Genomic DNA, 16,350 nt, shown 5'->3' with positions numbered 1-16,350 from the left:
AGCAAATGCTATGGTCTCCCATATCCCTAAATGAGTAGGGACATCTGATCCCACTTGTAAGGAAGGAAAATCACACGGCTACTCAGTAGCCGTATAAATTTATAATTTACGGTTACTCAATAGTCGTATCATTTTACACGGTTACTGAGTTTCTGTATCTGATTTTTATAGTTTTACCTTAAAACTTTCCTTTTCCACTCCTTTTTTTTAGTAAAACTTTTTTTTACCCATTATATCTTTTTTTTACCTAATATATATCTTTTTTTATCCTAAAATATCTTTCTTTACCTAGACAAATATATTCCCATTAAAAAAAACTGCAAAAAGAAAATACAGCTACTCAGTTGCCGTTTGATACTATTCACACGGCTACTTTGTAGCCGTTTCGTATAGGAAAGGGATAAGAGAGCACCATAATGAGATTGGCTTCCTTGTGCTATCCCTTTCCTACATATGAGGGACAGGGAAGGGATAGAGTGCACCATAGTGGTAACTCTAATGGGTACTTCTTTCTTATTATCCAACAAATTTTTTAATAAAAAACAAAGATTACAACTGGGCAAAGACGGGTCAAAATGTAAGTGGGTTGGAGAGGCTTTTTTTACTCCTTACATTTAGAGAAAATGGTTAAAATTTAGGATAAAGGATGTCTTTCCATAATATCACATATGAAACTGACCACTTAACTATTGGAGAAGCTCTAAGTAGCTTAAGCCCGACGATGTCTTCTAACTGTTGGAAGACCTCTTTGGAAGCTTTTGCAATTTCGATCCATGGATGTCTTCTTTATTAGCAAAGGATAAACATCATGTACCATTGTAATTTTTCTCCACAGTATCTTGCTTTATCTAGACCAGCAAAAGGACCGTCACAAAATGTTAGAACATGATAAATTAGATTCGAATTTTCGGTCGGCTAGCCACCATGGGCGGGAATCTAGTCTATTACGGTGACGATCACTCTCTACATCAATCAATCTTTAAATTAAGATATTCCATCATTATCTGTGTATGTCAGATCTGTTACGTAATGAGACAAGTTTATATCGTTTATTATATCTGAATCTCAAACAAAAAATAACTCTTTTGGACTGCTAATTTGTAAATGGAAGGCTGCTGTCGGAGTGATGCTCAAGCTACGTTGACAACCAAATCTACCGGGTGAAATCCCGTGGATTGATCGTTCGGTAGAGAGGGGGAGCGTTCTCACCATCAGGATGGTAAAGAGTCATGTGGGTCCCGACACTCTCCCACCTCTTCTCACACGGGTTCAGCTGCGGATTTGCTCCTGGTACACCAAGCATTATCACTGCTATCGATCCAAAAAGATAGAAATAGTAATCCAACAAATTCTTTATACAAAAACAGAGTTTTTTCGAGCGACGTGGTTAATCGGAGTTTCTGGTTGATTCTGACCCCATCACTTCTTTGTTTTTGGTAATATTTTAAAAAAATTACCAGTAAAATTTGGAAAAAATATTTGTAACCCACAAATATATATCTTAGCCAATAACAAACGAAAATAATTATTACCTTTAACAACTATAAATCCTAAAAAAAATCTCACAGCATTATAAAATATATATACTAGAATATATTTAATTCTAATTTTAACTAAATTGAAATTCTTAAATAAAAATAAAATCACATCAAAATATACACCGTTCATCATGATTTCATCAAGAATAATTAATCGATCACAAAATAAAAAAAAATCCAATGTCCATCGTTCGATTACACTTTATTAATTAATTAATCCTAATTACAATTCAAATCTATTAATAATTAAACTAATTCTAATTGCAATTTACAATTAAAATTCCGATAAAAAAACTTGAAACAAATTTAGATCAGCAATTAAAATACAAAATCAAAATACATGGAGTTGTGAATACTTACCAGTTAATCGTTGCGCGCTTTCTTTTCCACAAAAAAAAACCCAATTGTCAATCCTATCAAGTAATTGAAATACAAAATCATTAATATAAAATCGTGATGGACACATTAATGATAATAAGAAAAACTACGAGAACGAAAGGAAAAAACGTTAGTAAAAACTGCGATAGACGCAAGTTTCAATATTATTTTTCTTATTATTGCTCATTTCATAAAAAGAAATATAAAATAATAATAATAACAATAAATTTTTCCTTATCGGGTAAAATAAGAGCAATTTTTCCTGATTATCCAAAAATATGATGGCTATCCATAAATATAAAATTGTATAAATGTTTTGAAGTGAATAATTAATCGATCACAAAATTAAAAAAAAAATCCAATGTCCATCGTTCGATTACACTATTAATTAATTAATTCTAATTACAATTCAAATCTATTAATAATTAAACTAATTCTAATTGCAATTTACAATTAAAATTCCGATAAAAAACTTGAAACAAATTTAGATCAGCGATTAAAGTACAAAATCAAAATACATGGAGTTGTGAATACTTACCAGTTAATCGTTGCGGGCATTCTTTTCCACAAAAAAAAACCCAATTGTCAATCCTATCAAGTAATAGAAATACAAAATCATTAATATAAAATCGTGATGGACACATTAATGATAATAAGAAAAACTACGAGAACGAAAGGAAAAAACGTTAGTAAAAACTGCGATAGACGCAAGCTTCAATATTATTTTTCTTATTATTGCTCATTTCATAAAAAAAATATAAAATAATAATAATAACAACAAATTTTTCCTTATCAGGTAAAATAAGAGCAATTTTTTTTCTGACTATCCAAAAATATGATGGCTATCCATAAATATAAAATTGTATAAATGTTTTGAAGTGAATAAGAAATATTATTTATTCGAGAATATTGTGATATTATTGCAAATTTATTTAATATTGTTAATTTAGAAAATATTGAATGCACTAAAAAGATACGTTAAGTAGATATAATTGGAAAAACTTTAATAAAATAGTTAAGAATTTTATATATTATGATTTGCATGGCTTGAGATTGTCAAAAATAACATAAGGGGTAAATACAACAAGTCAAAAGTATAGGAATTTTGGATATTTTCAGACGTTGAATTATATCATATCCAAAATAAATTTTATTTATTTATGGGTTTAGTTATTGGTGTCACTATATAAAAGCATTCGATCGAAATGCCAAATCCAGTTTTTCCCTTCGCTTCTCTTTTTTAATTGTTTTTTCTTTTTGATCTATGTTTTGTTGTCTGATTTGCATCTATTTTGTTTTGCAGAAATCCTTTGACAATGCAAATGTTATTTTAATAGGATACATAATGATTTTTGCATGGAAAAATTGGTATAATCTCTTTGTCTCTATTAAATTTTGGTGTATTCATCGAAAACTTGGTATAATCTCTTTGCCTTTTTTAATTCTTGGTGTATATATATGTATTGCAGGAACCAAATCTATCTATTAGTCAATATATACAACCCCAAAAGTACCCTAAAAAAACGACATGCTATGAGAGAGAGCCACCACCAAATGTTCTTTCTTCTTATCCTTCTTATTTTTGACATTTTTATGTGGAGCCATCACATAGGTGATTCTCAAGACCATATTTTGATGTGTTTTTAAGCGACCAACAGGATTGTTTGATGGTTAGTGGCTTGCAAATATTGTTTCATGGATTGTGCTAATATGAGCATAAACTGTTTTTTAGACAAATATATTGCAAATAATAAATTTGGATATCCAAAAATCTAATATTATTTTCCATAAATAAAAATAAAATAAAATTGAAAAATTTCTATTAGTAAAACATGTTCAATATTTGTTAGCCAAATATATAAAGATGCTCAATATTTTTTAGACAAATATGTAGCAACGAGTAAATTTGAGAATCCAAAATATGATATCGGAAGATATTGTTTTCTTATACAATTTTTCTTATGGAATTTCTAGAGTAAGGGTGTAAATTTTTCTCATGGAATTTCTTGGTCTGGTAAATCTTTATATAAAACGGTTTGATTGGTTTTGTTCTTGATTATTAATTTTTTTCTAACAATTTTTGGTTGGTTTTATTTTGCATTAACAATCTTTGATTTTTTCTATTGGTAAACTCAAACCCTATTATTTTTTTGGCTCTTTATTTATTTGAATACAAGCCCTAATTCTTTTGTTTTATTGTTTTATTTTGCAGGTACGCTTTTTCTTTGCACTTGATGAACAACAAAATTCTACCGGTGAACCCTAATTCTTTTGGTTTACTTATCTAATTGTTTTTCTTATATATTTTTTCCACATGAATTTTATTGTTATAAGGGTTTCTTGACATACAACTTGAGTTCTAATGCTAGCTGAAAAATCATGGGAAAATCTCACGGTAAAGAATTATACTTTTGTTGTCACTAATATCCATTATTTAAAAATTCTATCCATTTCCTTTTGTTACTCTGTTGTTCAACACAGTTATTGCAGCTTCTAAAATTTTCATTCTTATGGAGATACTCAATCCAATTATTGTAGAAAAACCTTACAGAGTTGTTGTCAATGCAAACTTCCATTCTAATATTTTCATTCTTTGTTAATATTCTATCCTTACTTGGTTGTTTATGTTCTTGAATCTTTTTGGTGGTTGCTGCCAAAGGATATTTAAACTAGAATGGCTTAGATGGTTATATGGTGGAGGTTTATGATGGATATATTTAGCGGATGATCGATTACAGTGTATTAACCATTTGATACCAATTTCCTCCCGTTTACTTGACACCATAAATTAATTGATCAAAAAAAAGCAACAATGCTTTAGTGCCATTGTCCTTGCTTAAAGATGGAGTGCCAACCATGCTACTTCCTCTTTTATTTCTTTGTTGTGATTAGGGAAATTACAAGTACTCTCACAATTTATGTGCGTAACCAAAATATGTGAGACAAAATATAAAGAATTGGAAAAAGGATAGGTATAATTAAGTAATCAGACAAGATTGTAGTCAATCACCATCTAGCATCATTGATGCATGTAGAGACAATACTTGTAATCATATTCAAGTCAAAGTTGATTAGGAAACCATATTTAACTCACCGTAACATGCATATGCACCATTGCAAGCACAAAATTCTATATACACCATTGTTATTAATTAAATTTCTTCACATAAATTTTACATGTATTTAATATTTTAAACAAAAATATCCAATAACATTCTTGCGTACGAGCTTACAAATGAGAATGCCATGAATGAAACCTATGTACGTCCCAAATTGTTTTCTCTATCGATCTCAGATTTGTTACTAACTAATAATTATGTCTTGATTTGTTTACAAGGGTGCATCCCTTTTATCACTTCATGTTTCTAGCGTACGGAACTCAAGCTCTTCTTTATCTCTGTTATATTTGTTCCATCCAAGATATTCACAACTACATGAAAATAAATAAATAATCAATCCCTTCTTTATCTCTGATAGTTATATGTCGTGTGTATTCATTTTCCCCCTTTGATTTACGCAATGAATGTGTTGCATAAAGTAATGTGTAGTAGCTTTGGTCAATTAATACTCTTTGATTTCCATGGGCGAATTCTCTTTGGTTTCCATGGGAGAATATACTTTCAAATGAATTATTCTTGAGGCATGTGGTTAGTAGAGGTTGATTCAAAAATAACCACGTCTCTTAAAGAGGACAAAAGCTTTAATTAGTTTATTAAATGTTTTATTAGCTTTTGAAATTATAGGCTTATCAAAATTTGTATTGTTTTTTATTAGTATCTTTTATTATTAATTTTAAAATGTGGATCCATTATATGATGCGAGAAACAGGCTCATGCATAGTAATCTTTACAATTTTTTTGGAGGCGGTACTGGTATGGATGCCTATTTGAGCCAGAACAGTGCGTTGAAGTGGCTGGTAATGGATACATTTTTTTTTGTATTTGCAGGAGTTGTTGCATCTCTTTGTTGTACAAGTGGTTACATTTTTTTTTTGGACATAACTGTATCCCCAACTCTCAGTGGATTTCAATCTTGACGATTTTATGTTCTCCACATCTAGTTGAAAGTACCAGTTTTATTGTATACTCTTGCAAGATGGGGATGTCCTGGATTCAAATATACTATACAAGCTACATAATATAATTTTCTAAGAACCAGAGTCACCATACCTTAGAGATTTCTTTACCCTATTAGGTGGTTGATCAACTGGGAAAGATTCAAAGCTAAGAACCAGCAGACCTTACTGGAATTTGTCGCCTATTTGATGATTTGCATGTAAAAAAAATTTAAATTAATTTGGCGAGAAGAAAATTAAGAAGAAGACCTTCCATGTACATCACAATTATAATAAAATACCAACATAACCACATGACATAACTGGGAAAGAGGAATTTATAAAATATAAAGTTTTTAAAAGAACATTTTTTGAAATTAAAATGTATGACGATCTCGGTGACAACTGTACTAATGAAATAATGATTGGGTGGACCAAAAGAGGCATGAATATGTGAAATTCAAAGCAAAAGTAAAAACATGAGTTTCAGAAATCAAAGAAAATATTAGAGCCTGTTTGGTAGCATTTTCAAAAACAGTTTTCAAAAATAGTTTTCTACTGTTTTTAAAACAGACCCTTTTTCATTGTTTTCATTTTCTAAAAGCTGTTTGGTATGGCTGTTTTCAAAAACATATTTTTTAAAATTAGTTATATGTTAAAACTAACAATTCAAAAAGTAGTTATGAGCTTGCAAAAATGTTTTACACATAACAACAATTTTACATATTTGTACAGCCAAATCTCTTCCAAATACTCCCTTTGGTACAGTCCCTACACAAAGCAAATACATATTGTTATTTACAAGCAAAATGAATAACAATAAAAAATAAAATTTTACTGATATCAACATAAACCCATTACTAATTACTATCAAAAAAAGCAAATCACACAAAACCAAGCTCACATTAACATAAATATTGTGTCACAGCGTAACTTCAAGTTCTAAATCACAACACTCAACAACCCTTAACCGAGTTCAGTTTCTAAGAAAAAAAAACATATTACAAACTCTTAAGCCACATAATTCTCCTTGATTCTTTCATTTTCTTAAAAATTCTCCTATAGTCGGGGTTTCTGAACTTGTCAATGGCTTTGAGATATACATCATCTTCCACTCCTTCCATGTTGTCCAATATATCCATACAATCTTCAATAGATGATATCTCGGTGCTGGTACAAAGAGGAGATGTTACTTCCTTATCCTTCTTACGTTCAGCCTTCGCTTTTGTTACTTCAGCTTTAACTTTAAGATTTTCAGTCCATGCTACAAGTGCATCATCAAACCTTGATGATTTAGTCGCCTTTCACTGAGGAAGATCAGTAGGAAGTTCTAAAGCACGTCTCTGTATGTTTGATTTTGTGTGTGATGAAGGGTGACTCGTGTCTCCAGAGCTAGCGGGCTACATGTACCCCTTTGCAAAGGAATTCTGTTTCCAAGTCTCTTTCGGTGTCTGAGTCAGGAGGAGACCGTGTTGATGCATTAGACATGCTTCCAGATGCTGTTGTGCTATTAAATATCTCCCCAATCATATAATAATTGTCTAACCCCTTTTTACGGAAGGTTTTGCACCAAGATATTTCTGCATTTGGGAATGTTACACATGCATTATACTCTTGACCTATATTATGTACAAGTAAATATCTTAGTGTAAACATTTATGCGCATACCTTCAAGTAACGCTTCCAAGCATCATCACTTGCAGTGACCGTGTTTGCAACTGGATCCCAACCCATACCAGTATCACTCACTAACCTTGCAAATTCCCTATGCTCTATACGCAGTCGATTGAATTTAGCTTTCAACTTAGGAATGCTGTATCTCTTACCAAACTTAGCAAAGAGAGCATTATCTATTTCTCCCCATTTCTTCTTCTCCAATGTAGTGGTTTGTAACCCATTTTTGGCTTCATCATGAACCAATTGAACAAAGTAATCCACAATATACTGTGGCCATGTGCGGATATCATCTACGTTATCATCACTTGATAGAGAAGCCATCTTTTTTTCTACATAGTACATACTGTATAAAACTTAAATCTCACAGGTATGCAAAATCACATAACTCGGAATTTTAAGGCAACAAGATTAAAAATATTATGCAAAATCAAAACATGTTTACTTAAATAGAAAATAAATAAATCACTATGTTGCTTAAATAATTTATGCATTGTTGTCCAGGCTTAGTGTTGTTTCTTCTCAATCAGTTGTAAAGCAAGAGAAATATCAAGCAACCTGCTGATTTAGTCATGAAAATGGTGCTACTGACAGTTACAACTAGTTGTTAATAAACTCCCAGATAAAATGACATACGAATGATCCTAAAAATTCAGCGTAGTCCACCAGATGGTACTTACGTAAGAAAAAAAAAGAATTGTAATAACAGCAGCCAGTAAGGATCCCTAGTTTTAGAAAATGTATCCATCTCCCATTCCCAAAAATCCCCTTCATAAGCTTAAGTGTAGCTATCCCCATCTTCCTAAGTGAGCCTTCAAAAAGCCACAGTATAAAAAACACAAATGGCATTTTCTTCTACCTACAAACATCCATGTTAAGTTGATTTATATGGTCAAGGAGTTGATGACAGTCAGCATGCAGTAGTCAATCATTGAAAAACCCCAGGCTCGAAGGCTAATCGTAACTAAACTCAACGAAATCCAAGTACAAATGCTATCTAGTTTTGTTCAGGATCCAAGTAGACATATCTCGTACCCATGATTAGACATTGCCTGTAATACCCCAATTAACATAAGGCAATATGGGTAGAGTATGCATTTATTGATCATTTACAAAGAAATACACTAATAATAATTCATAAAAGATACAATTGCAAGTTCTTTTTGAACAACTCCTGCCATGAAGGGTTGGGCGGCTTTTCACATGTAATTTTACTTAAATCCACAAAAAAATTGTTAAGGGGAATGTTTATAATGCAAAATTAATGTGAAATTTTACTCACAACATCAAGGTCACATACTGCAAAATTCCATGATTACAGAGTAATTAAGCAAAATTAAAGCGGAACTTGTACCTTACGACATTTGAATTTGTTTTTTTGGATATAGTTTGTTTCAGTCCTAAGATGGTGTATATTATTTCCTACCTTTCAGTTGTTTAAGAAAGAAGACATGCCCAAATTAGTTATCCCCATTGCTACACCGGGGTAAATTTGTACTTCCCCTGGTAGAAACACAAGCAGCTAAACCCATAGGAACAGTGTACATCAAGCTAGTGGTATGATGAGAATAGCAGTGGCATCAACAACAATAGTAGGATTAGGCAAATACCCAGCCAAGAAAATCATAATCTCATACCACCACCATTCAAGACAAATCCCTAAACAACTTGGTATAGCCAATTTCAACAATGGACCTAACCCACTAATCACATTCTTAAATCCAAATGTCCATTTTAATTTACATCTTCCCGATATGTAAATATAACCAGACATCAAAATCACCATATTCAAATTTGTTAACACTGATGCCATTGCTACACCGGGTACTCCTAATTTCATTACCATCACTAATAACATGTTTAATGGTACATGAAACAAAACAGCTAGAACTGAAAGTCGAACCCTGAACATGTAACATAGACTTTTATTTATGGAATATGACTAACAATATGTATTACAGAATCATTAAATTCTAGATTAGGAGAAATTTAACTGCCCAGATATGAGCGATAGATTACCTCGTATTCAACCTTGTGCTTCTGAGATTCTTCAAGAGGAACGTAGTACTTTGCAAGACGAGTTTTCCCTTGTCTGTTTTGCAACAATATGAATCGAATCTGCAGTAACATACAAACAATTAAAAGATGCAGGAATGGTGGTTTCTAATAACCGTATACCAAATCAATCAATACATTTGTTTCAAATCATATACCCATTATTCCAAAAGGGGATTAGCTAATAACCGTAGAGAAATCGAAAAGAAATCATACATGCAACCCAGAAATTGAAATAGATATTCATACCTAAAAATTGTTGCAAACCCTAGAACTTGATACCAAATCAATCAACCCATCTGCTTCAAATCATACACCCGATTAGTCCAAAGGGAGATTCACTAATAGCCTAAAAGAAATCGAAACAAAATCATGAAAATGATCATGAAAACAAAATCAACCCACCTCCTCTGGGAAATTCTCTGCTCGTTTCTGAAGGAGAAGAAGGAAGAAATGAAAACGATGAAAACGATGAAATGTTGTTTTCATTTTAGGTGTTTTCGAAAACAAAAAACGAGTAAAAAACGTTTTTAGAAAAACTGCTACCAAACACGTTTTCTCATTGTTTTCTGTTTTCCCTGTTTTTGAAAAGTGAAAACTGTTTTGGAAAACACTACCAAACAGGCCCTTAAAAGCCCATGATTTTCATTTCTATTTTGATTGGATTTTTATATTACTACGAATTCAATTAGTTTTTAGCATTGGGATTGCATTTTTATTAGTGTTTTAATATTTTTTGATTTTAATGAAAATAATTTTAAATATGCATCAACAAAAAACAGGGTGAAAAACTAGTTGTACTAAATTTTCAACATTGGCCGGCGCTAACTTCCTTTTAGAGGAATTGTCAATCGATGAAATACAAAATGGCATATGACCAAGCAGTGGTTATTTAAATGTATAATGTGAATGATGATGAAATCCTTTAAGCTGACGATGATATATGTCGAAAGCAATCTACAGATAGGTACCCCTTTAGCGTGTTGCACTACGTTTCTACTAATATTCGCCGTCGCCAACAAAGAACTAATCAATCTCTAAGTTAATATACTAGTTTTTGTCGTATTACCATGCACTGTATTGATAGTCAATGGATCTTAGATTCATTACAAAATGTGACAAACCATTGACTATTACGGAGTATATTCCTATCCCAAAATGGAATAAAAAATGAATACAAAATGGTATGCGTGGCTAAGAATATGATAGTTTGTAAAATGACAATTGACGTTACATTTGAATATCTTCAAGGGTAATAATGTATCCGGTGACGGAATTGCTATTTGGACTGCATGCCACTCTTTGAAACGTCTGAAAAGATCGGAATAATAGTGTTTTCTAAAAATGCCTAATTTTCTTCTCATCAAGTAGCCTGTTGCATTAAGGGGTCAGTGGTTGATTCGCTGGAAGCATTAGAACTGTGAAGCTTTGGTAGAGTCAAAAACTAAACAGTACACGAGAAATCAACCTGGAAAAGTTGAGCAAGAACTTGCATGTTTTTGGTTAGCTATGCCGTGCCAAAACTAGTGGCCTAGAATCAAGAGGCAGGGCCTCTTTGTTTTGGGTGCTTCTACTTATGCACTTCATAGTTGACCTGATGAAGAATGCTCCCTGTAAAAACAGCATAACCACCACCACTGCCACCACCAGCAGCACCTTAATAATTAACACTTGTTTGTATTGGGGTTCAACTTGCTCCTTGCTGCTTTATCATGTGACAACACTATCGATCATTAAGAACATATTTAATCTCAAATAAAGAACTCTATTGGGCAGGCCTGAAGTTGCTCCTCGAGAAGTAAATATTTTACTTCTTGATTTGGACACAGGGATATATAAATTTTTAATATATGCTAGGAGTAGGATTACGTTGTCTGACTCTGATCGTTATGGTTTTGATTTCTTATCGTGGTTGAACCTTTCAAGTAATTGTGTTGAAGTAAATGGAGTTGACTAATTAATTATCTCTGTATTTGAAGTATTAACACTCGCAAAGAATACTGATCAGAGAGAAAAAAACAGTGAGGAAAATGGAGAGTTTATCTAAAATGTGGAAGCAACTTCAAAAGATGTTCTGTAAAGAAGATGGCTCTCGTCTTAATAATCTAGATGAAACATTTACTAGTTTCTGCAGGACTCCGTTACACATAGCAGTTATATCTGGCGATATCGGATCCGCAACAAAAATTCTAGCTATGAGACCTGAACTTGCATTGAAACAAGACTCAAATGGATTTACTCCACTTCACCTTGCTTCTGTGAGAAGGAGTCTTCCAATGGTGAGATTATTGCTAGAGAACAAACCTGCAGGTGCTAGTATACTTCAAGATGAAGATGGAAGAACACCTCTACATCTAGCAGCTATGAAAAATCGAGTGGATATCATGAAACTACTATTGGAAGAAGGACTATCCGAAGCAATTCACCTAAAGAATCATAATACTGGTGAGACCATACTACACTGTTGTGTAAAAAGTGATAGTAGTATTAAGACCCTAGAGCTCTTAGTAAACCAGGTTGTACATGCGCCAATTTCAGAGGAAAATCCAAATCCTATATCTATCAACTCCACGGACAACAGTGGCAACACCATCTTGCACCTTGCTGCAAAAATGGGGAATATGAAGGTACACATTTAAAATGTTTATCCATTATTCCTTAATGAAATGATGATTTCTCGTTTATACTTTCAACATATCATTATTGCCTACAACATGTATTGTAATAATATTGATTAACTTAATTATGTTTTGCAGATTACAAATTATTTACTGCTGAATAATAATGTAAAAATTAATATAAACGTGGTAAACGAGGAGCGCCTCAAAGCCTTGGATATGTTATCGCAAGCTAAAGGGAATGATCTAAAATTCGGGTTTTATAGTTATTTTGTACACCATGAGACGCATAAGAGTAAAAGTTTGTCTGAAAACGGTGATCATGAAGGGCTGAAAGACAGGGTCAATGCAATAATGGTGGTGGCAACGTTGGTAGCAGGAATCGCATTTCAAGCTGCAATGAACCCTCCAGGCGGGGTTTGGCAAGATGATTCCAAAGTTAACTCTAATACCGACCCCATTACTTTTGCTTATTATCTGGAGTCAAGATATGGCTCCTCCTTGTCTGATGGTTTCGATAAGTTCTTTGATGAAAACGTGCCAGATCACGCATACAGTGATGAACAATATGATGGCCTTTACAATCTTGTGGATGGTCTAATGAGTTTGCAGGGTGGTGACGATTATTACGATATGACAGCGGATGGTTTAATTGTGGATGATTCGGCGTTTACCAAAGTTGTTTCAAACTACAGCAACAGTTGGAATAGTAGTAATGGTGTTTTTTTCCCTTATCTAATACGGTACGCTGGATACCCTATATTGGCTTACAAATACCCAACAGAATACGTGTATTACATGATTACTAATGGGGTTGCGTTTCTTGTGTCTCTGACTATAATATTTTTGGTCATATGTGGGTTTATGAACGGAACATCTGTTACTCAAGTTCGTATTCTGGTCGTGTTGATGTGTATTCCAATCGGATGTATCGCCTTCGGTTATATGTCAATAATAGAAGCTATGGTACCAGACTTTTATACTCAAGCAGTTTATGTGTATGTTGTACTCCAAATATTTCTTGGAGTCTGCTGCTTACTGGGAGTACTTTGGTTCTTCGTCTGGACTGCATGGAAGATATTTAAGCTGCGAAAGAAAACGAGAGACCAACATATTGGAGTTATTAATTACCTTAAAGCGCTCTTCTTCAGCATGGATGAAAAGACGGTAGGAAAACTTGTTTTGTTTATTGTTTGTTATGGTGCTTTCCGTCTTATTGGAGGATATCTTAATCATATTGGTGATGGTGGTTGGTCACATATTAACCCGTTTTTGAAGTAAACTAAACTTGATTTCCCGTTTTTGTCTTAAATCCATGTGTGTGATCTACTGATCTTGCTGTTTATTAGACCCCTATTTATTACGATGTTTGTGTACCTCGATTATTTATGAAACAAAAAGAAAAGAACTTGTATTAGTAGTTGTTTTTATTTTTTACTTGTGTTCTAAGTTCAAGCATTTCTATTTTTCCACAATGACCAAATGAGTGCATATACATGGCAGCATTTTCTTGATTTGAGCATCCCTACCTGATAAAGGGTGATTCCTCCTACAAGCTTCAAAGTTATGTAGTACTGCTTCATTCATACTCCAAGAAATTTTTAAGGACTTTCATAAAATAAAAGCAGACTTCCCTTTCTATGCACAATGGAAAAATAGATGCCATCCACCAAAATTCAACAATATTTAAGAAAGACAGTGTAAGTCTACATTGTTTCCATTAGAATTAAGAACTGCCCAAGAGATTCGCACCATTTCCAGGTTCAAATCTTGCACCCACTTGGTTGTCTGTGAAGCTGCTTTCCTTTCTAGTTCCTCTTTGCTTGTTCCTCCTGCAAAGATGCACTTTGCTCCAGAGCATGTGCCTGCATGATTGAAAACAGTTAACTTGCATGACCGTAGTAGCATGGTTAATGAAATAATTAGTACTCGCATTTTGTGTAGGATCCCAATTATGCTAGATCAGTAAATCCCAGTAATTTGGAATGGTGATGACAGTACCTTTTAAAACAACCAAGTCATGTCAGACCAGTTGGTAGTTAAGTGATAATGTCGCAAGACTCGCAACACATTCTGACAGGAGCCATGCCAGACTGGAAATAGAGAATAACTATTTGGTAAGGGATGCACCTCAGACTAGTAACAAAGCTATTTTTACAACTGGAACGCAACTAAGACTAGCTTAGGATCCCATGTTTTTAATAATGTAAGCTTGAAAATTGTGCTACAACCATGACCCAGTGTGCATATTAAGACTAATGCTAAAACATCCTTTGATCGTTATATTTTCATGATAGATTTCAGTCCAGCTCGAGGACTAACCAATGAAACCTTTTAGCCTTTGGAAATTCTTACTTGTCCAGTAGTGTCAGCCATGATTAATTCCTAACCTAACAGAAGCATCCGGAGAAGAGCAAGCAGTAGTGTCCACCAGTGGAGGGACCGAGTTGAATAAAGCTCAGGGGTGAATATAGAGCAGTCAACGGGATATCCTTGATGTTAAGGAATTTGACAAATCTTTGAAATCGCACAATGTTCTGTTTTTTTTACTGAAACTGTTAATAAAAAGTTAACAGAAAAAAAATTCACTAAAAGCCATCACCAGAAATAGAAACAATGTATTCACAGCAATGGACTATGCCCGGTATACACCTATCATGGTGTAAAAAATCCAGATTCCAGCATCCAAGATATATAATCTAAAGAGAAAAAAACATAGCACATATTTTATTAAATGCAAGCATATCAAATTTATAAAGATTACACTTTGGTAACAAGCACTTGACTTATGGATACCTCTCCTAGTCTTCTCTCTATGATGTATAGAATTTAAAGAGACAGGGAATGGAGATGAATGCAGAAGAGAAAGTTAACCACTGTAAAAAAATATGTTATGAGCTCTTTTACCCGTCTTGAAACTAGTTCAAGAGGAACAAATACATGGAAAAAATGGTGGAGGTAATATCTAAGGTGCTTTGTATAAACTTGTTGATTGTATTCCCGCATCAGTCCTCGGACTCCTGAAAGAATTAAAATCCGGAAGACCTCAAGGCGGTATTTCAGTGATTTCCGGTTTACACAAGAAGGTCCACATTCATACACCACATCCTTGGGTTTAATAAATCTTCCCACCATCTGTGGACAAAAGTAAATCCTTTATTAAACATTAAACGAGTAATGACTAATTAACAACATTATAATAAATATGTGTAAAAACATTTATTCTGATTTGAGAGAAAATATCATCATGCTGTTAATAAAAAATTCTACCTCCACCAGGTTCCGACGGATAAAAACCCATCAATTGTTAACGGAGTATTATATTTGTATGTTAGTATAAACAAATCCCAAAAGCGGTGATTATCTGTAACTCCGAAAAATTATGTTAGCTATTTATACACGGTCAATGTTATATAAGATTATCAAAAAAGATAATATCAATACCTAAATTAAAGGATCCAAAAAATATTCCACCTGACATAAATCCATTGGATTCAAATTAATTTTATTTTTGCCGTTGGATCTAAGATATAACTTTTTTGGGGAAACTTAGGCGCATACCCAAAAAAAATATTATTCTCATTGTCAGGCTCACAATTAATTTTTAGTTCCGTGACACCCATGATTATATGAAATTATTAAAAATGTATGTATGAAGGATTATGCATCCGCATGATGGGTTATGCATTAGGGGTATAATTGACAACGCAACTTGGATATAACATATCTAAAAATCCGCGCCTTGGAATTTTACAAATTTTATATCGTTGGAAATCTTTTTAAGAGAGCTACGCAACGAGTACAAACAAGAATATCAAAAAAAAATCACGAAAAAATCGAAGGTGATCATCATTTTAGGCAAAAATTTCGAAAAGTTGATACATAACCATTATGCAGCCACCAAAAAAGATGTATAACACATTCTGCAGACGCATAACGAATTATGCAACCATTTTCTCCACTGCATAACAAATTATGCATTTGGATAACAAAGTTATGCATCTATAACAAGTTATGTAACCATTGTTTTGGT

At 33.1% G+C, this 16,350-nt stretch overlaps 1 protein-coding gene and 1 long non-coding RNA gene across 2 annotated transcripts; one reads left to right on the top strand and one right to left on the bottom strand.

Annotated features, from left to right (window-relative positions):
* Window positions 1-7,644: 7,644 nt before the first annotated feature.
* LOC113317274 lies at window positions 7,645-10,315 on the bottom strand. Its single transcript, XR_003343373.1, has 4 exons — window positions 10,105-10,315; window positions 9,949-9,998; window positions 9,664-9,762; window positions 7,645-7,976 (listed from the first exon to the last, which is right to left on the bottom strand). It is a non-coding gene; the product is annotated as an uncharacterized LOC113317274 (long non-coding RNA).
* Window positions 10,316-11,623: 1,308 nt separating this feature from the next.
* Window positions 11,624-13,747, top strand: LOC113319743. Its single transcript, XM_026567989.1, has 2 exons — window positions 11,624-12,326; window positions 12,456-13,747. The coding sequence occupies exons 1-2, from the start codon at window positions 11,730-11,732 to the stop codon at window positions 13,596-13,598; spliced, it is 1,740 nt and encodes a 579-aa protein (XP_026423774.1). The 5' UTR covers window positions 11,624-11,729; the 3' UTR covers window positions 13,599-13,747.
* The last annotated feature ends 2,603 nt before the right edge of the window (window positions 13,748-16,350 follow it).

Source organism: Papaver somniferum, chromosome 10 (genome assembly GCF_003573695.1).
Source record: "Papaver somniferum cultivar HN1 chromosome 10, ASM357369v1, whole genome shotgun sequence".
Lineage (NCBI taxonomy): Eukaryota > Viridiplantae > Streptophyta > Magnoliopsida > Ranunculales > Papaveraceae > Papaver > Papaver somniferum.
The sequence above is the reverse complement of the archived record's forward strand: the minus strand, read 5'-3'. Positions and strand labels throughout refer to the sequence as shown.

What these genes read in the sequence shown, in the direction of transcription:
- LOC113319743 (XM_026567989.1), top strand. Translation starts at nt 11,730, where the DNA reads ATGGAGAGTTTATCTAAAATGTGGAAGCAACTTCAAAAGATGTTCTGT. An exon ending in CAAAAATGGGGAATATGAAG is followed by an intron (nt 12,327 to 12,455) that starts GTACACATTTAA and finishes TATGTTTTGCAG; the next exon opens with ATTACAAATTATTTACTGCT.